General features: G+C 41.5%; 2 protein-coding genes across 3 annotated transcripts; both read left to right on the top strand.

The window, feature by feature from the left end:
* The first annotated feature begins 3,946 nt into the window (after positions 1–3,946).
* LOC105008114 (arylsulfatase I) lies at positions 3,947–7,349 on the top strand. Its single transcript, XM_010867329.5, has 2 exons — positions 3,947–4,421; positions 4,799–7,349. Exons 1-2 carry the CDS (start codon positions 4,096–4,098, stop codon positions 6,195–6,197), a joined length of 1,725 nt encoding a protein of 574 aa, XP_010865631.1. The 5' UTR covers positions 3,947–4,095; the 3' UTR covers positions 6,198–7,349.
* Positions 7,350–11,142: 3,793 nt separating this feature from the next.
* On the top strand, positions 11,143–16,981 carry LOC105008112 (junctional adhesion molecule-like). Of its 2 annotated transcripts, none has more exons than XM_034291655.1 (8): positions 11,143–11,202; positions 12,989–13,063; positions 13,399–13,440; positions 13,656–13,697; positions 13,843–14,169; positions 14,420–14,467; positions 15,464–15,567; positions 16,616–16,981. In XM_034291655.1, exons 1-8 carry the CDS (start codon positions 11,154–11,156, stop codon positions 16,676–16,678), a joined length of 750 nt encoding a protein of 249 aa, XP_034147546.1. In that variant the 5' UTR covers positions 11,143–11,153; the 3' UTR covers positions 16,679–16,981. The 2 variants fall into 2 exon arrangements, with proteins under 2 accessions (XP_034147546.1, XP_034147545.1); XM_034291654.1 differs by lacking the exon at positions 11,143–11,202 and adding an exon at positions 12,172–12,439 and having other exon boundaries at positions 12,731–13,063.
* Positions 16,982–17,502: the final 521 nt, after the last annotated feature.

Genomic DNA, 17,502 nt, shown 5'->3' with positions numbered 1-17,502 from the left:
GCAGTTCACAGACCTTTGGAGGGGCATGAGCTGAAATGAGAAAAAAGGCTCTCCGGGGATGCCAGCAGCGGTGCAGACATGCGCCCATCAGCTTCCGCAGACAGACGACACACGCCCATCTGCTCTAGTGACACTCATCGCACAGACCAACGACACACATCCGGCTGAGTCGCACAGATGAAATGAGGCCAAAAAGGACACTTGTCGAGTCTGAGGGAAAATGGCTGATGTGGATTCAGCCAATAGACTTTGGACACCCCCCACCTGTATTCATTCACACGCTGTGCATCTGACCATGCAAAATATTGTTGAGGCACAAGGAGGTATATCTTATAATCTGCATCTGACAGTCCGGAACAGGACTGACCACCCCTCAGAGTTCAGCATCTCTAGGGAGGTTTTCCAAGCCGCTGTGCGTCAATTTCCTGTCGTTGCTTGCTCTTTGGGGTTTTAGGCTGGCTTTCTGTCTAATCACGTGTGACAGTGGCTGTTGTAAAAAGGGCTTTATAAAATGTATTCGATTGATAAATTGCTGTGGCTAAGAATGCCTGTTCCACAAAAATGTAAATGTATCACTAATGTGTTGTACTTAATTTCTTCCTTCGGAAAAAAATGGGTAAAAAAACATAATGGAAAGTTATAAATCAAGGTGGAGAGAAGTACAATTCAATTGCAATTGATATGAAGTTGGGAGTAGGGCACCACCTGAAAGACTGAGAAGGGCGAGAAATGGGTACAGAGGGATTTACATTCCCTTATTAGAATATCATGTCCGAACAGTCCTTCAGTAAATCCTTAATCCGTATCTCTTCCCTCTTCATATATGATGAAGCTGAAAATAATTCCATAGCAGAAATCAGCAGGGATCCATGGTGACCTGGCTGGCAGAATGACTACAGGGCTAGGTTTATGCAGGTAACAATGAATGAAAACTATATCAAAGACGACCCCTTGGCTGGATGGTGGATGAAAGAACATCCATCCATCCACTCATTTCCCCTCGTTTCAAAACCTGCCAAAAAAGGAGGAAAGAAAAAAAGGTGGAAAGGCGGAAAGAAAGACTAATGTGCAGGTTTACTACTAGTGCTGCATTGATTAGAAAGGCAGTAGTATTCATTACGACCGAGCAGCTGCATTCAATCACAGCTCCTGTTCTTCATCAGCCAAATGCTACATCTGGAGCGGACAAACACAAAGCAGCTCCCTACTATGTTTTCATCACTCCTACTCAACTGACATCACTAAGACAGCAATTATCTCTCCTCAAACCAACAATGGCAGACATGGGCAGGCAAAGTGCCACGGTCATTTCCTGATTGTTAACGTTCAGTTTACATAATGACTGTTCACAGAAGAAAACAAGCACTGAATAGTGTACGGAATCATTATGCTATCTAAATAACTTCTTAATGTCTTAAAATATGTTGAAAATATATTCAAATTAATATTATTACTCATGACTGTCTCTTTGAAATAGACAAATGAAGAGAATATATTTACAAATAAAAAATATATACTATGTTACCCCTAAAGCCAGATAAATTCCAGGGCCCCTCCAGGTTAGGAACCCCTGATGTAGAGAGTGTTGTAAACGTTGTTTAATAAGATGCACTGTCTGAAGTGAACCATTTACATTGTCATGTTTTTTTTTACCCCTGTAACCGCTGTAATGTCAAGCAGTAGAACACATACATTGTTTATCTAGACCGAACTAAAACTGAATATTCCATCAAAAATAATAACACAGTGCTTCTTGCATCTCTATAAAAGCAAAAGGGTGAAGACAGAACGAGAACAAATGAGTAAAACACTCAGGATGGGAACTATGTCGGGTCACTGGGTTGTTGCAAACCACCTCTCACATTAATCATGCAATGTGTGGTGGCCGTCTGAGCTGTTGTGTCCTTATATCATTTATAAAGCTCTATATTTGTCTCTCTTACAACATGTGTTGGTATGACACTGTTTGCCAGGATGAAAATATAACAAATAAATACTTTAAAATAGCTCCCAAAAACCAGATATTCTGTTTACTCAATTGCCTTGGTGCAAGGTTACAGAGGTGGGAAGTACTAGTCAAATGAAATGTAACTTTATTTTACAAGGTAAGCATTCTCACTTTTGGCAACTAGAGTAAACACTGGGCAGATCATGTTCTTAGCACGTGACAATATGACAATATGACCCTACCACACTTTCTATTTCACCATTTCTCTGGGACATCAGATGTTTTAAAAAAGGGTTGTACATTTTTGTCTAAAGCCTCTGGCCACAGCCCACCTATCACCACCTGTATTTATTCACCCACTCATCAGCTGAACAAGAGAATATATTATTGAACAATATGTGCCCTTAAAAGGTCATGTATTGTTATGATATCCACCCAGCACAGCAAGAAGAGCACTGGCCACCCCTACGAGTCCAGCTCTTTTCTAGATTTAATTTTCCCGAAATTCTGTGCTTGAATTCACACTAGACAAGGTATGTGGTTGGCTTGTCTGTACAAGCACTTTACGACAACTACACATGTAAAATATGTTTTCTAAAACGTGATAGACAAAAGAGTTCAAAGATATGGATCAGCTGGAAGTCCAGGAAGAGACATTTGAAAACCCTTGCTGTAAAGAAAGAATTCAAGGTGATTGCATAACAGCTTTTTTGTTTTTGAGCTGTCTGCTACGATGACCCTATTACTTGCATTCCAAGCCTCTCCCAGTCCCTCTAGGAAACTTATACATGAATAAACAAGGAAGTGTAAACCTCAGGTGGACCTCACGTTTTTTTTGTGCTTATTTTCCCTCTCTTTCCCACCCTGACTCTTCTTAAGCTAACTTCAGACCCGATCAGCTCTGACTGGAGAGTAAAATGCTTAAGTAAACGTTCCCTGCTTCAATTCTAGGTCACTTGAATCGTACACTTCCTGACCATTAGCTGAAACTCCATCAACAAACATTTTTACATTTTAGAAGCTATGTATTTTATGTGGCTAAAGGACGCTCTCTGGTGTTGTAAAAGCTGTGCAATTGCACTCAAAACATGATGAACAGAATCCCAGTCTCCATGTTTCTCTGGGTGTCGCTGAAGCCTGCTTGGAGATGTTATCAGGTTGACTGTATGTACTGTGTGTCCGTGAGGTTGCTCTGTCCCTCCCAGCGCTGGAACCTTGATAAAACAACAGGAATAATGAAAGAGGGTCTGTGAGCAGAGCTGAGTGGGGAACACTGATTGAGGTTTTAGGGGCCCTGGTCCAAGATCTCACAGAACCTTGCAAAACCATGTTTTTCTTTATTATTATATCTGTAGACAGTTTTTTCTAACTAATACAACATATTAGGTGTAATATTTAACATATCCAGGATTGTTAACATATCCAAGAGTAGAAATTAGCTTTTGGAATATTATAATATTTTTAATTTCAAGACTTTATGCAAGTACTACCATTATCAAAGTCTACAACGAATGGTTTAAAATACTATTTTAATCCAATTTGTAAAAAAAACTTACATTTATCATGAATCAGCAGAAATGCCTGTAATATCTAACATACTTATTATATTATTATTGGTGGTTTTCTTTAATTGTCTTTATTTTACATACGGTTATATTTAACTTTCATGTTTACATGCAATTATTGACTACGTCCGTTTCGAGTATTTGTTGCCAACTATCAGGGGGCTTTGAAACAAATTCAAGGGGGGATACTTGTATCAACTGTATTGTTAACGTCTGCGGGTCTCTCAGCTTATTTCAGTGACCAGAACAAAATTATTCAAGGCGTCTGAAGAAAAGGGGGTGTTTTTCTGTGTGTTTTCAAAAATTATATGGAGACGTCTGCGAAAAGGATGCAGTAGTTAATATCTCAGATCATTTCGCAGGGGGCTTCGTTGGCATCATCATCATCATAAGGAGAGAAGAGGTCGAACAAGTCGAACGTGCTCGCGAGGTGCAGGCTATAAAGGCTGAGATACTTTTGCTACAGGGATAACCTATTGTGTCAGCATGCTTTTCTCATTTATGATAACATTAAATAATGAATTAGGCATATATTTTAATTTATAGATAGCCTAACAATTTAAGCGCGCGCAGAAGCCTAACATGGCAGTGTCAGCGCTAACTGGATTCTCCGTGGTCAGTCTGCTCAGTCTCGGCTACCTGTCATGGGACTTAATGAGTCCGGTTCCGAACCAGATGGAGAACGAGTCCGTTAAAAACTTTCGGGATCGGTCGCCGGTTGGCTCACCACATCCACCACACATAATCTTCATCATGACGGACGACCAGGGATTCAACGACATAGGTTACCACGGCTCCGACATCCAGACACCGACGTTGGACAAACTGGCCGCGGACGGAGTGAAACTGGAGAACTATTACATCCAGCCAATATGCACTCCATCTCGCAGTCAGCTGATTACCGGCCGGTATTAATGTGCATCAGTTGTTGGTTGTGGTTGTGGATGTTGGTTATCATAGATGTGAACAGAGTTGCTAGACTTAGGCTACTAAATCACAATTTCTTTCTGCGTTTTTTTTTTTAGGAATGCAATGTGTTGTTTTTTGTATCTTGGGCTGGTATTGATGAAAGTGGAAAAAACAATACTTAGCAATCAGTAACTATACATTAATTCTGAAAAAATGATGTGGCTATTGATCCATGTAGGCCTATCAGTCTGTTTTTCTACGTAGATTTTTGATAATTTATAGTTGATACATAGATTAGGCTAATTACCTTCATTGATTTTTCTATTAATTAGTTGAGCGACCAGACATGTTATGCCTTGGTGTCCCCTGTGCCCAGGTACCAGATCCACACTGGTCTCCAGCACTCCATCATTCGACCCCGTCAGCCCAACTGCCTCCCTTTGGACCAGGTAACCCTGCCCCAGAGACTGCAGGAGGTCGGCTACTCCACCCACATGGTGGGCAAGTGGCACCTGGGATTCTACAAGAAGGAGTGCCTGCCCACCCGCCGAGGCTTCCACACCTACTTTGGTTCTCTGACGGGCAGCGTGGACTACTACACCTACAAGACGTGTGACGGACCAGGCATGTGCGGCTTCGACCTCCATGAGGGGGAGTCGGTGGCGTGGGGTCAGGGGGGGAAGTACTCCACCCATCTGTATACGCAGAGGGTGAGGAAGATCCTGGCGTCCCACGACCCCCTGGCCCAGCCTCTGTTTATATACCTCTCCTTCCAGGCGGTGCACACCCCTCTCCAGTCCCCGCGGGAGTACATCTACCCGTACCGCGGCCTGGGCAACGTGGCCAGGAGGAAGTACGCAGCCATGGTGTCAGCGGTGGACGAGGCGGTGAAGAATGTGACCTACGCCCTCCGCAAATACGGCTACTACCGGAACAGCGTCATCATCTTCTCCACTGACAACGGAGGCCAGCCCATCTCCGGGGGCAACAACTGGCCCCTCAGGGGGCGGAAGGGAACCTACTGGGAGGGTGGTGTGAGGGGGTTGGGCTTCGTCCACAGCCCTCTGCTGAGGCGCAAGAGGAGGGTGAGTAAGGCCCTGGTGCACATCACTGACTGGTACCCCACGCTGGTGGGGCTGGCGGGGGGGAACGCGTCCCTGAGCGAAGGACTGGATGGCTATGACGTATGGGGCGCCATCAGCGAGGGGAAGGAGTCCCCCCGGCTGGAGATCCTCCACAACATCGACCCCCTCTACAACCCGGCCCGGAGCGGCTCCCTGCAGAGCGGGTATGGCATCTGGAACACAGCCGTCCAGGCTTCCATCCGTGCCGGGGACTGGAAGCTCCTGACCGGAGACCCCGGATATGGGGACTGGACTCCGCCACAGGTGCTTCCAGGTTTTCCCGGCAGCTGGTGGAATCTGGAACGCCAGCTGGAACCCCACAAGTCTGTGTGGCTCTTCAACATCAGCAGAGACCCCTATGAACGCTACGACCTGGCAGAGCAGCGGCCGGATGTTGTCAAGGAACTGCTGGCCCGGTTGGTGTCCTACAACCGGACCTCCATCCCTGTGCGCTACCCTTCGGAGGACCCCCGGGGCAACCCGGGTCTGAATGGGGGGGCGTGGGGCCCCTGGGTGGGGGATGATGAGGAGGAACGCTGGGACGGTTTGTATCACAAAAAGAGAAAGGATGTGAAGAAGATTTACAAACTGTCCAAGACCAAGTCCTTTTTCAGGAGACTTAACACTAAGATGATGTCCAACCAGATATAGGTCCAAGATGATGTCCAACCAGATATAGGTCCAAGATGATGTCCAACCAGATATAGGTCCAAGATGATATCTTCATATGTTGCCCTTGGGTTGGTGGGAGACTGTTAACCAATGCCTTCTTTACACCCCACAAGCTGTATGCCGTACATTGAGGTCATTTTGCAGATATTGTTATCTAGACCACCTTACAGAGGTGAGTGCATAAATTTTTATAGGTTTTGTACTGGACATTCATGCATCGAAACCCACAACCCTGGCATTACAAACACCAATCACTACCAGAGCTACACAGGACCACAGGTGATCCTTCTCAAAGTGTGTCTGATTTGTGTTTAGAATGAGGTCGACTGTGGAACCCTGTTCAGTTCTTGAATTGAGTCCGACGACACACGCTTCACAAGTCTGTGACAGTGACTCTCGTCGTATGTATTGAATGTTTCTGCTGATAGAACGAGGCCTCGGTACAACATAGGAACGAATTACTTCGTTATCCATTATATTGTAGGCAGATCTCATTCAAACAAATATGTCAGATATCTGATATATGTTTCTGTTGGAGAATATCTGAGTGAGCACATTGTATAAAAGAAATGTGAAAACTGTCTTTCTGAAATTACATTTGTGGCATTAGGTTCTCTGCCTTAATCAGTTGCTAAATTCCAAAGCAACTCGCTAGCCTTCAATATGTACATTAATGTGTGCATTTGCAATTTGCAGCTAGTGTCCCGAACATCTAGGAGCCTCTACCTGATTCTGAGACTTAATGTGTAAAATATGAAATGCATTCTGAATTCAGTGTTTACATTTTTCAAATGACAGTAGGTTGTTTGTTGATTTGAATATCAGGCTTGTTTTTAAACAGTGGAACATGAATTGCCTTCTTAATGTCTCGAATTTCATGGTTTCATAGATCTTAACATTCTCATGAAGTCACCTTCTGAGTTTTGTCAGGTGATTATGAAGGGCACTTAGAGCAAGTTGGTAAGAGTGAGAGGCTGGTGGCCCCTGGTGGCTGTGGGGACCAGACTCATCTGTGTGATGACTGAGGAAATATTGCCCTCTGGTGGAAGGCAGGAGTAGCTCAGGTTTTAAGCCCCTATAAGATTATTGTGGCATTAACTTGCGTTGACAGAAAGATTCTACCAACTTGCTCTGAATGCAACAAAAATGTATTTTGAAAATTGTTTAATCTGTTGTTTGTTACTGTGATTAATCATTTAATCAGATACAAAATACATTCCTGGATTAAATGCAAGTCTTTATTATATATTAAATTCTGTTTTAAATTCCTCATCTTGTAATATGTTCTCTTATAAACAACTTGATAGTAGTAATAAACAAATACAAACATGTGCAAGAAGTGCATAAAGCAACAGCTGTTTTTATTTCAACTATTCTGAACTGTTTTTATAAATAAGGAATAATAAAGAAAACGAAGTACAATATACTGTTCATAAAAATAAGGGAACATGTAATCATCACAGTATAACACCAAGTCAATCAAACATCAGGAATATCAATCTGTCCAGTTAGGAAGCATAAGCGATTGTGAATCAATGTCACGTTTTGGTGCAAATGAAAGTGACAGCAGGTGCACTGGAGAGGCAACAGCAAGACAACCCCCAAAAAGAGAATGGTTTTGCTGGTGGTGGCCACAGACAATTGTTCTCTCCTTATCCTTCTCTAGTTTTGCATTTTACTAGTGTTCTTGTCACTACCGGTAGCATGAGGTGGTACCTGCAGCCCATTCAGGTTGCTCAGGTAGTCCAGCTCCACCCGGATGGCATATCCATACGTACCGTCACAAGAAGGTTTGCTGTGTCTCCCAGTACAGTCTCAAGGGCATGGAGGAGACACCAGGAGCTGGGCCGTTACACAAGGAGAGCTGGACAGGGCCGTAGAAGGGCATCAACCCAGCAGCAGGACCGGTATCTACTCCTTTGTGTGAGGAGGAACAGGAGGAGCACTGCCAGAGCCCTACGAAATGACCTCCAGCTGGGTACTGGTGTGCATGTTTCTGACCAAACTGTCGTCCTCTAGTGGGACCCGTGCTCACAGCCCAGCACTGTGCTGCTCGATTGGAATTTGCCAGAGTATACCAGAATTGGTGCCCCATTTTCTTCAGAGATGAGAACAGGTTCACACTGAGCACGTGACAAACATGAAAGAGTCTGGAGACGCCGTGGTGAACGTTATGCTGCCTGCAACATCATCGGTTTGGCGAGATGGGTCAGTGATAGTCTGGGGTGGCATATCCTTGGCGGCTCGCACAGACCTCCACATGCTTGCCACTGGTACCCTGACTGCTGTACCATTTGTCAGAACCATCGACAGACCTTAAGCTGGTGCAGTGGGCCCTGGGTTCCTCCTGGTGCCGGACAATGCTAGGCCTCATGTGGCCAGAGTGTGTAAGCAGTTCCTGTATGACGAAGGCATTGATGCCATTGACTGGCTCTCAGGTTCCCCAGAACTGAATCCAATTGAGAACCTCTGGGATGTTATGTATTTGTGCATCTGACGCCACCAAGTAGCACCACAGACTGTCCAGGAGCTCACTGATGCCCTGATCCAGATCTGGGAGGAGATCCCCCAGGACACCATCTGCCGTCTCATCAGGAGCATGACCAGACAATGCCAGAAGTGCTCACAGTCACATGGGGGCCATACACACTACTGAGTCACATTGAGTTGCCGTGATGAAATTCACACAAGTTGGAACAGCCTGTGTTCTCAATTGTTCACTTAGATTTTTGGAGTGAAATCCAGCCCTCAGTCAGTTGGTGATTTTGGTTTCCATTGACCATGGTTACATAATTTTGTTCTCAACAAATTACACTATACACTCACCTAAAGGATTATTAGGAAGACCTGTTCAATTTCTCATTAATGCAATTATCTAATCAACCAATCACATGGCAGTTGCTTCAATGCATTTAAGGGTGTGGTCCTGGTCAAGACAATCTCCTGAACTCCAAACTGAATGTCAGAATGGGAAAGAAAGGGGATTTAAGCAATTTTGAGCGTGGCATGGTTGTTGGTGCCAGACGGGCCGGTCTGAGTATTTCACAATCTGCTCACTTACTGGGATTTTCACGCACAACCATTTCTAGGGTTTACAAAGAATGGTGTGAAAAGGGAAAAACATCCAGTATGTGGCAGTCCTGTGGGCAAAAAAGCCTTGTTGATGCTAGAGGTCAGAGGAAAATGGGCTGACTGATTCAAGCTGATAGAAGAGCAACTTTGACTGAAATAACCACTCGTTACAACCGAGGTATGCAGCAAAGCATTTGTGAAGCCACAGCACGCACAACCTTGAGGCGGATGGGCTACAACAGCAGAAGACCCCACCGGGTACCACTCATCTCCACTACAAATAGGAAAAAGAGGCTACAATTTGCACAAGCTCACCAAAATTGGACAGTTGAAGACTGGAAGAATGTTGCCTGGTCTGATGAGTCTTGATTTCTGTTGAGACATTCAGATGGTAGAGTCAGAATTTGGCGTAAACAGAATGAGAACATGGATCCATCATGCCTTGTTACCACTGTGCAGGCTGGTGGTGGTGGTGTAATGGTGTGGGGGATGTTTTCTTGGCACACTTTAGGCCCCTTAGTGCCAATTGGGCATTGTTTAAATGCCACAGCCTACCTGAGCATTGTTTCTGACCATGTCCATCCCTTTATGACCACCATGTACCCATCCTCTGATGGCTACTTCCAGCAGAATAATGCACCATGTCACAAAGCTCGAATCATTTCAAATTGGTTTCTTGAACATGACAATGAGTTCACTGTACTGAAATGGCCCCCACAGTCACCAGATCTCAACCCAATAGAGCATCTTTGGGATGTGGTGGAACAGGAGCTTCGTGCCATGGATGTGCATCCCACAAATCTCCATCAACTGCAAGATGCTATCCTATCAATATGGGCCAACATTTCTAAAGAATGCTTTCAGCACCTTGTTGAATCAATGCCACGTAGAATTAAGGCAGTTCTGAAGGCGAAAGGGGGTCAAACACAGTATTAGTATGGTGTTTCTAATAATCCTTTAGGTGAGTGTATACAGTAAAGAATTTAGTGTGTGAATTAAGTTGTGTGATTTTGAAGTACATGGACAGCATCTATCTTTTTAATTTGATAAACTGAGGTTCACCTCTATAGCATGACCCATTATCTCAGTAACATGCTTGTCCAGCTTGTTGGTGCTAATGCAAATGTTCTGTTTGCACACTAGACAACAATACATTTCAGCATACATTTAATTTTATTACTGACCATTGGCTAGCATGTGCTGCTCAACTTCCAACAAACTCCACATGCTCAAGTAACCAGTTTAAGTCGTACTACTGCGAATCACTCTCACTGCTGCTAGACAGTGGTTCATTGCACCTTAGGTAATTGAAGGATTCTTTTATGTTTCAATGTAGCAGAGAGTAGCTGGAGGAACCCTGGGTGTGTGGCAATGTAGAGGCTCTTCTTTCAAATAGATTGTTTTGGCTCAGGTCTTTGAGGAACTGTCATTCCGGGTAATCTGTTATTTATTGTCATGAATGTTTAACCTTGACAAATTTGGAATTTCAATTATGCTTAGAGAAGTGTTAGTTCTTTGAGAAAATGTAAGGGAACATTGCATTTTCATATAAAATCAAAACAATATAAACTGAATGTAGTCATTACATTATAAATTAGCCTAATAGAACAATCTGAAAGCCATGCCCCCTTTATCTGTCTGTCTGTCTAACTACAGAAATGGTGTCTACCTGTAAAGCTACTCTGAAGTCATCCCAGTGTTTTGTGGCTTTGGATGGAACTCTGGCTCTCAACCTAATGAATAATGCCAGTCAATATGAGCTGCGGTTGAAACAGAACCGTACTCAAGGTCCTTAATAGATGTCTATCATAAAAATAAAAAGTGTCCATCAAAGGACCCACTAAAGGTAGATCAGAGTTCTTTATGAACAATGGGACCTTCAGGTTAACCAATGTGGAGAGGGCTGATTCTGGTTTACATTTCCAATGTTTAGGAACCAGACAGTGTGAAAGGTGGTACCTAATCCCTGACAATCTCTTCTCTAGGTTTGTGATCTTCTTTCAACACGCCCCAGGGGAGTACAAACAAAGGCAAGTGTAATGGTGATCCCAAACAACACAAAGAAACAAACTACCAGTTGGTACCAAATGCAATACAAAACAGCTTGACCCAGTCATTCACACTAGGATCCAGCTCTTAACACCCCTCCCTTCTGCAGTGTCAGTCCTTAAGAAAGCACAAACATCATTAGTCAATTGTACTCAGTTGTGCTTATCAGTAGTGGCTGTATTGACTCCCATCTCCAGGAGAGGGCGCAGTCGGACCACTTGACCCAGCTGATCCCTCACAACAAATACAATTGTATATTAAAGGAAATTAACGTAAAATCCAGGTTAATATTTTGTTTACCTTTAAATATTGTTTAATGTAAAAATATTAAATATACTGTTAATGGTTATTCTATGAAGTGCATTAAACTGGTTGCATTGACTTGTATCCATTTCCTTGTATGTTTAGATATTCAGTCAGATTGAAACCGTGTGTGATGTGAATACTATGTTTAGAAACAGCATTTGCTGTTTCTAAACATAGAAACCTTGATACAACATAAAAACCTTGATGAATGCCATGGAATCACTGAATGTAAAAAGAAATGTACAGAAATAAGTAAAAGATCATCTTTACAAATGTGCACAATCTTACCACAACTTTGGATTGTTGGTACAGTAGCACTGACATGCAAAAAAATTAAACAGATAGTATAATGTACTATCAGATGTACAGTACCAATTGATAAAGGAAGAATTTACATACCTTACTGGGTACCAATGCCATTGAGAATTGTGTAAATCTGTACAGTACAATTCAGTCCATTTAAAGAGGAAGTGGTAATCTATGTAAACAAATGTGCAACTGAAACCTGTGACTAAAATACACCACACTGTCTTCTGTAACCTGACATTGTTTTTCACACTTCTCTTGCTGACAGATGCAACACCACCATTTGGACTCAACCACCTCATCACTTATCTGACAAACAACATTCATCAATAATCACCGCCTTTCTGGCTTAGTCACCAGTTTAATATTTCCCAAGGGTCTCTTTGTGCCTTTGTTTTACTGACTGGATTTAGAAGATTTTGCTCTGTGAAGACACATGGAGATTGTGACTGGACTAGTGTTGCTGATGTTAAGAGGACTGTCTGATGGTAAGAGGCTTCTTATCCTTTATTCAGCAGTTTCTACTTGCCTTAACTTTGTATTGTACAGACAGACATACATAGTGATTCAATGAAATGTATATAGCACTTAATGCATTTTGATTGGTGCTACTATTACTTAGTAGAACTGTTTCCATTCAACACAAAACGCAGAAATCTCTGTATATGAAGAGATGTGAAATGGTGGTCCACATGTTTTTAATTTTGATAGCACTGACATGTCTGTCTCTCACCCCCCCCTTCCACCCACCCACACTTCACACAAACCCTCTAATACAGCCACAGCGACCACCTGTGATGCTACTCAGAAGTCATCACAGTGTTTTGTGGCTTTGGGTGGAACTCTGGATCTTAAGCTAATGACGAGTGTCAGTGGATGTGAGCTGCAGTTTAAAAAGAACCGTACTCAAGGTCCTGAACAGATATTCATCATGAAAAAAAACAAAGTGTCCATCAAAGGACCCACTGAAGGTAGATCAGAGTTCTTTATGAACAATGGGACCTTCAGGTTAACCAATGTTGAGAGGGCTGATTCTGGACAATACTTCCTGGAGGTCTACAATTCTGATGGGTCAAGTTTAGGAACCAGAATAATACAACTGGTTATCAAAGGCAAGTAACAAAATAGTAATGTTAACATATTTATTTGTGTACCTTTTTCTATTGTTTAATATGGTTAAAATTATAGTGATAATAATGATGAAATTAAAACAGATTTATACTGATGTAAGTAGTTGTGCAGTCAAATGCTTATGGCTCTTTATGCATGAGGCTTGTGCTACCATTACCCTTATGAATGTTTCCATTTGGCACAACACAGCAATTATTTGGAGAGATGTAAAATGTTTGCCATATTGTCTTTCATTGAGATGCTTCTGATATGACTGAATTACACTGTTCTGCTTCTCTGTTTCTCCATCTACCTCTATGTCCGTCCCTCACCAAAGGGTCAAGTTTAGAAACCAAAAAAATACAACTGGATGTCAAAGGCAAGTAACATTAAATCAATGGTTCGAATTATTCAGTAAAATGCATAAAATTGGTTCCACAATTACTTAGTAAGACTTTTTATATTCAACACAACACAGAAATAACATTTAGAGATGTCAGAGCCCATGTCTTTAATTGAGATACCACCGACATGATTACATTACGCTGTTCTGTTTTCTTGTCTATCTGTTGGTATGTCTGTCCCACACACAAGGGACAAGTTTAGGAACCAGAGAAATACAACTGGACATCAAAGGCAAGTATCATTAAATTAATGGTAACAATTATTCATTCAATTGCATTAAATAGGTTATGCATTAAATAGATGTCAGGAGTCGTTATCACTGATATGATTACATTATACTGTCAGTTTCACACATATACCACATCTCTTTCCACAGTGACCACCTGTAATGCTACTCAGAAGTCATCACAGTGTTTTGTGGCTTTAGGTGGAACTCTGGATCTTAAGCTAATGAACAATGTCAGTGGATGTGAGCTGCAGTTTAAAAAGAACCGTACTCAAGGTCCTGAACAGATATTCATCATGAAAAAAAACAAAGTGTCCATCAAAGGACCCACTGAAGGTAGATCAGAGTTCTTTATGAACAATGGGACCTTCAGGTTAACCAATGTGGAGAGGGCTGATTCTGGACAATACTTCCTGGAGGTCTACAATTCTGATGGGTCAAGTTTAGGAACCAGAATAATACAACTGGATATCAAAGGCAAGTAACAAAAACAAAATATTAACAACATTTTGTTTACAGTTTTCTATTGTTTAATATAAAAAGAATAAGTGATAATAATAATAATAATAAAAAAAACAGATGTATTGTCTTAATTTGACACAACACAGCAAGTATATGAATTAATGTCTAATGTTTGTCATCATGTCTTTTATTGAGCAACGTCTGACAGGATTATATTACCTTCTCTTTTTCATTACACGCTCTGTCTGTATGTCTCACATGCAAGGGGAAAGTTTAGGAAACAAACAAACAGAAGACCAACTGGAAATCAAAAGTTAGTAATACATTTATTTTTTTACATTTATGTATTGTTTAATTTAAGTAATGAATAAAAGAAAAAAATAATCCACCGAAAGAGCTGGTTATTCAGTCAAATGCATTCTACTGGGTCTACAATTACTTACATGATGGTTTTCATTCAACACAATACATAAATGACATATAGAAATATCAGTTGTCATCATATCTTTCATTTAATGTAAATATTAGTAAAAAACTTTGAGCTTTGATACTGCAAAGTAAACCAAGAACATCCTTAAACATTGATTATAAGTCCTGCTTGCATAGCAATGCATACTTCCATTTCCTTAAATGTTTGGAACTATAGTCACATTGAAACATTGTGTAACAGGAACACTGTTCCCTAGACATAGCAAATGTCGCAACACTTAAAAATCCAAATGAATGCCATGAAACTAATGAATGGAAACAGAAATGTATACATTTAATTTGGAGATACCAACACAAATTAGTAGTTAAACATTACAAATGTGCACAATTTCACCACAACTTTACGCTTTTGTTTTAGTACACAGACTTACAACAATATACCTACCTTTGGACACACCAATGACATGTGTGTGTACCCCCTTAACACTCGTAAGACTATAACATAAGACTATAAAACAACCCGGTTCACCCCATAACCTTTTTATCAGTGCTATTAATTAAATGCATTGGTCAAACAAATGCTTCATCTCAGGTGATTTTAATTAGAATGTTTGAAACCATCCACTTAGGACAGAAAACCTATCAAAATTACGTCTTTAATACTCAATTAATTTAAGGACTAACCAGAGTTAAGTACATTTCAGTCCATTTAAAAAAGGAAGTGGTCAGCTTTGTAAACCAATGTAGTTTTTTGCTGCCACTTTCTGTAGAGAAATGCAATAGTTGTGCTCGGTGGATTGGGTTGGCACCTATAAATATAGGTGTGTGTGTTACCATTTATTGCACCATCTCCCCACTATTTAATCTCTTTCCCACCCAGAACATAATCAACTCATGGTGATAATTGCTGGGTTAGTTGGTGGCCTTCTCTTAGCAGTGATGCTGGTAACCATCTGTAAAGTGAAGAGATGCCCAGCAAAGCAGGTTAGAATTCAGCAAGCATGTCTCATATTCTGCTACTAAATGTATTATCAGTAAGGCCTCACACAGTTTATCACCACTACCTAGGGTCTGACACTGTTTATCACCACTACCTAGGGTCTGACACTGTTTATCACCACTACCTAGGGTCTGACACTGTTTATCACCACTATCTAGGGTCTGACACTGTTTATCACCACTACCTAGGGTCTGACACTGTTTATCACCACTACCTAGGGTCTGACACTGTTTATCACCACTACCTAGGGTCTGACACTGTTTATCACCACTACCTAGGGTCTGACACTGTTTATCACCACTACCTAGGGTCTGACACTGTTTATCACCACTATCTAGGGTCAGACACTGTTTATCACCACTATCTAGGGTCTGACACTGTTTATCACCACTATCTAGGGTCTGACACTGTTTATCACCACTACCTAGGGTCTGACACTGTTTATCACCACTATCTAGGGTCTGACACTGTTTATCACCACTATCTAGGGTCTGACACTGTTTATCACCACTATTTTGAGTCTGACACTGTTTATCACCACTACCTAGGGTCAAACACTGTTTATCACCACTATCTAGGGTCTGACACTGTTTATCACCACTACCTAGGGTCAGACACTGTTTATCACCACTACCTAGGGTCTGACACTGTTTATCACCACTACCTAGGGTCAGACACTGTTTATCACCACTACCTAGGGTCAGACACTGTTTATCACCACTATCTAGGGTCTGACACTGTTTATCACCACTACCTAGGGTCAGACACTGTTTATCATCACTACCTAGGGTCAGACACTGTTTATCACCACTACCTAGGGTCAGACACTGTTTATCACCACTATCTTGGGTCAGACACTGTTTATCACCACTATCTAGGGTCTGACACTGTTTATCACCACTATCTAGGGTCAGACACTGTTTATCACCACTATCTAGGGTCAGACACTATTTCTCACCACTATCTAGGGTCAGACACTGTTTATCACCACTATCTAGGGTCTGACTGATTTCACCCATCTCAAATTTACAGACACAGGACTCAGCCCTCTGGATGAAGATGGAGGCAATTGAACCTGTGGAGAATCGTAACTGAGAGGATAATGCTGTTCTGTGTTCATTCACAGGCGTAGTGGAGAGATTAATGATTAGACACAGTGGAGAGAAAGTACCCTTTTAAAGAAATCCAAATGTGTACTGTATGTTCAAAGTTTTGACTGGTACTGTATATAATTGTTTCCTTTATTGTCCATAATACAATTCTCTAGTGTCACTGTACATGTTTCTTCTAACTAGTTGGTGTGGCAAGAGGGCCCATTTATGCAATTATTTACTGAAGAGGGGATGTGAAGAAAGAAAATGTATCACTGCTGTTTCAATAAAAGGAAGTTAAACGATACAGTTGTGTCTTTGGTAAGAGAAGTGGGAGGGGGAGTTGGTAGTGTTGAAACTGCTCACATGAAATGCTTGTAAAAAATCTAGACTGTATGTGAAGAAAAGATTCAGTTGCATCTTACCTTGAGACATTTCTGTCTCACTACAAGTCCAAAAAGACAATATCTTTTCACACTATCATTTAATAAATGAGCCCATTGCAAGTAGATTTCACTTCATCGTCCTGATGCAGCAGTGCAAAATAAATTAAAAGGTGTAGGGAAGCTATCGATGCATCTGTCATCCATTTTGTTTCCGTACGAAAAACCACAGAAGAAATTGAGCTAATTGGCTTTTTTCAGAAAAAAAGGAGCAAAAGCACTTTAACCCAATAGTCATTGTATCATTTTAAATCCAGTGTTAAAAACAAAAAACAAGACAAAAAGGTGTTACAGTTCAAAATACATAGTTCCTTGTATTTATAGAATTTGTCATATCAATTATTACATTTTTCACAGTCTCTGATCACAGTCTGTAAGAAAAGAC

Source organism: Esox lucius, chromosome 4 (genome assembly GCF_011004845.1).
Source record: "Esox lucius isolate fEsoLuc1 chromosome 4, fEsoLuc1.pri, whole genome shotgun sequence".
NCBI classification, from domain to species: domain Eukaryota; kingdom Metazoa; phylum Chordata; class Actinopteri; order Esociformes; family Esocidae; genus Esox; species Esox lucius.
This window is presented reverse-complemented; position numbering and strand designations above follow the sequence as displayed.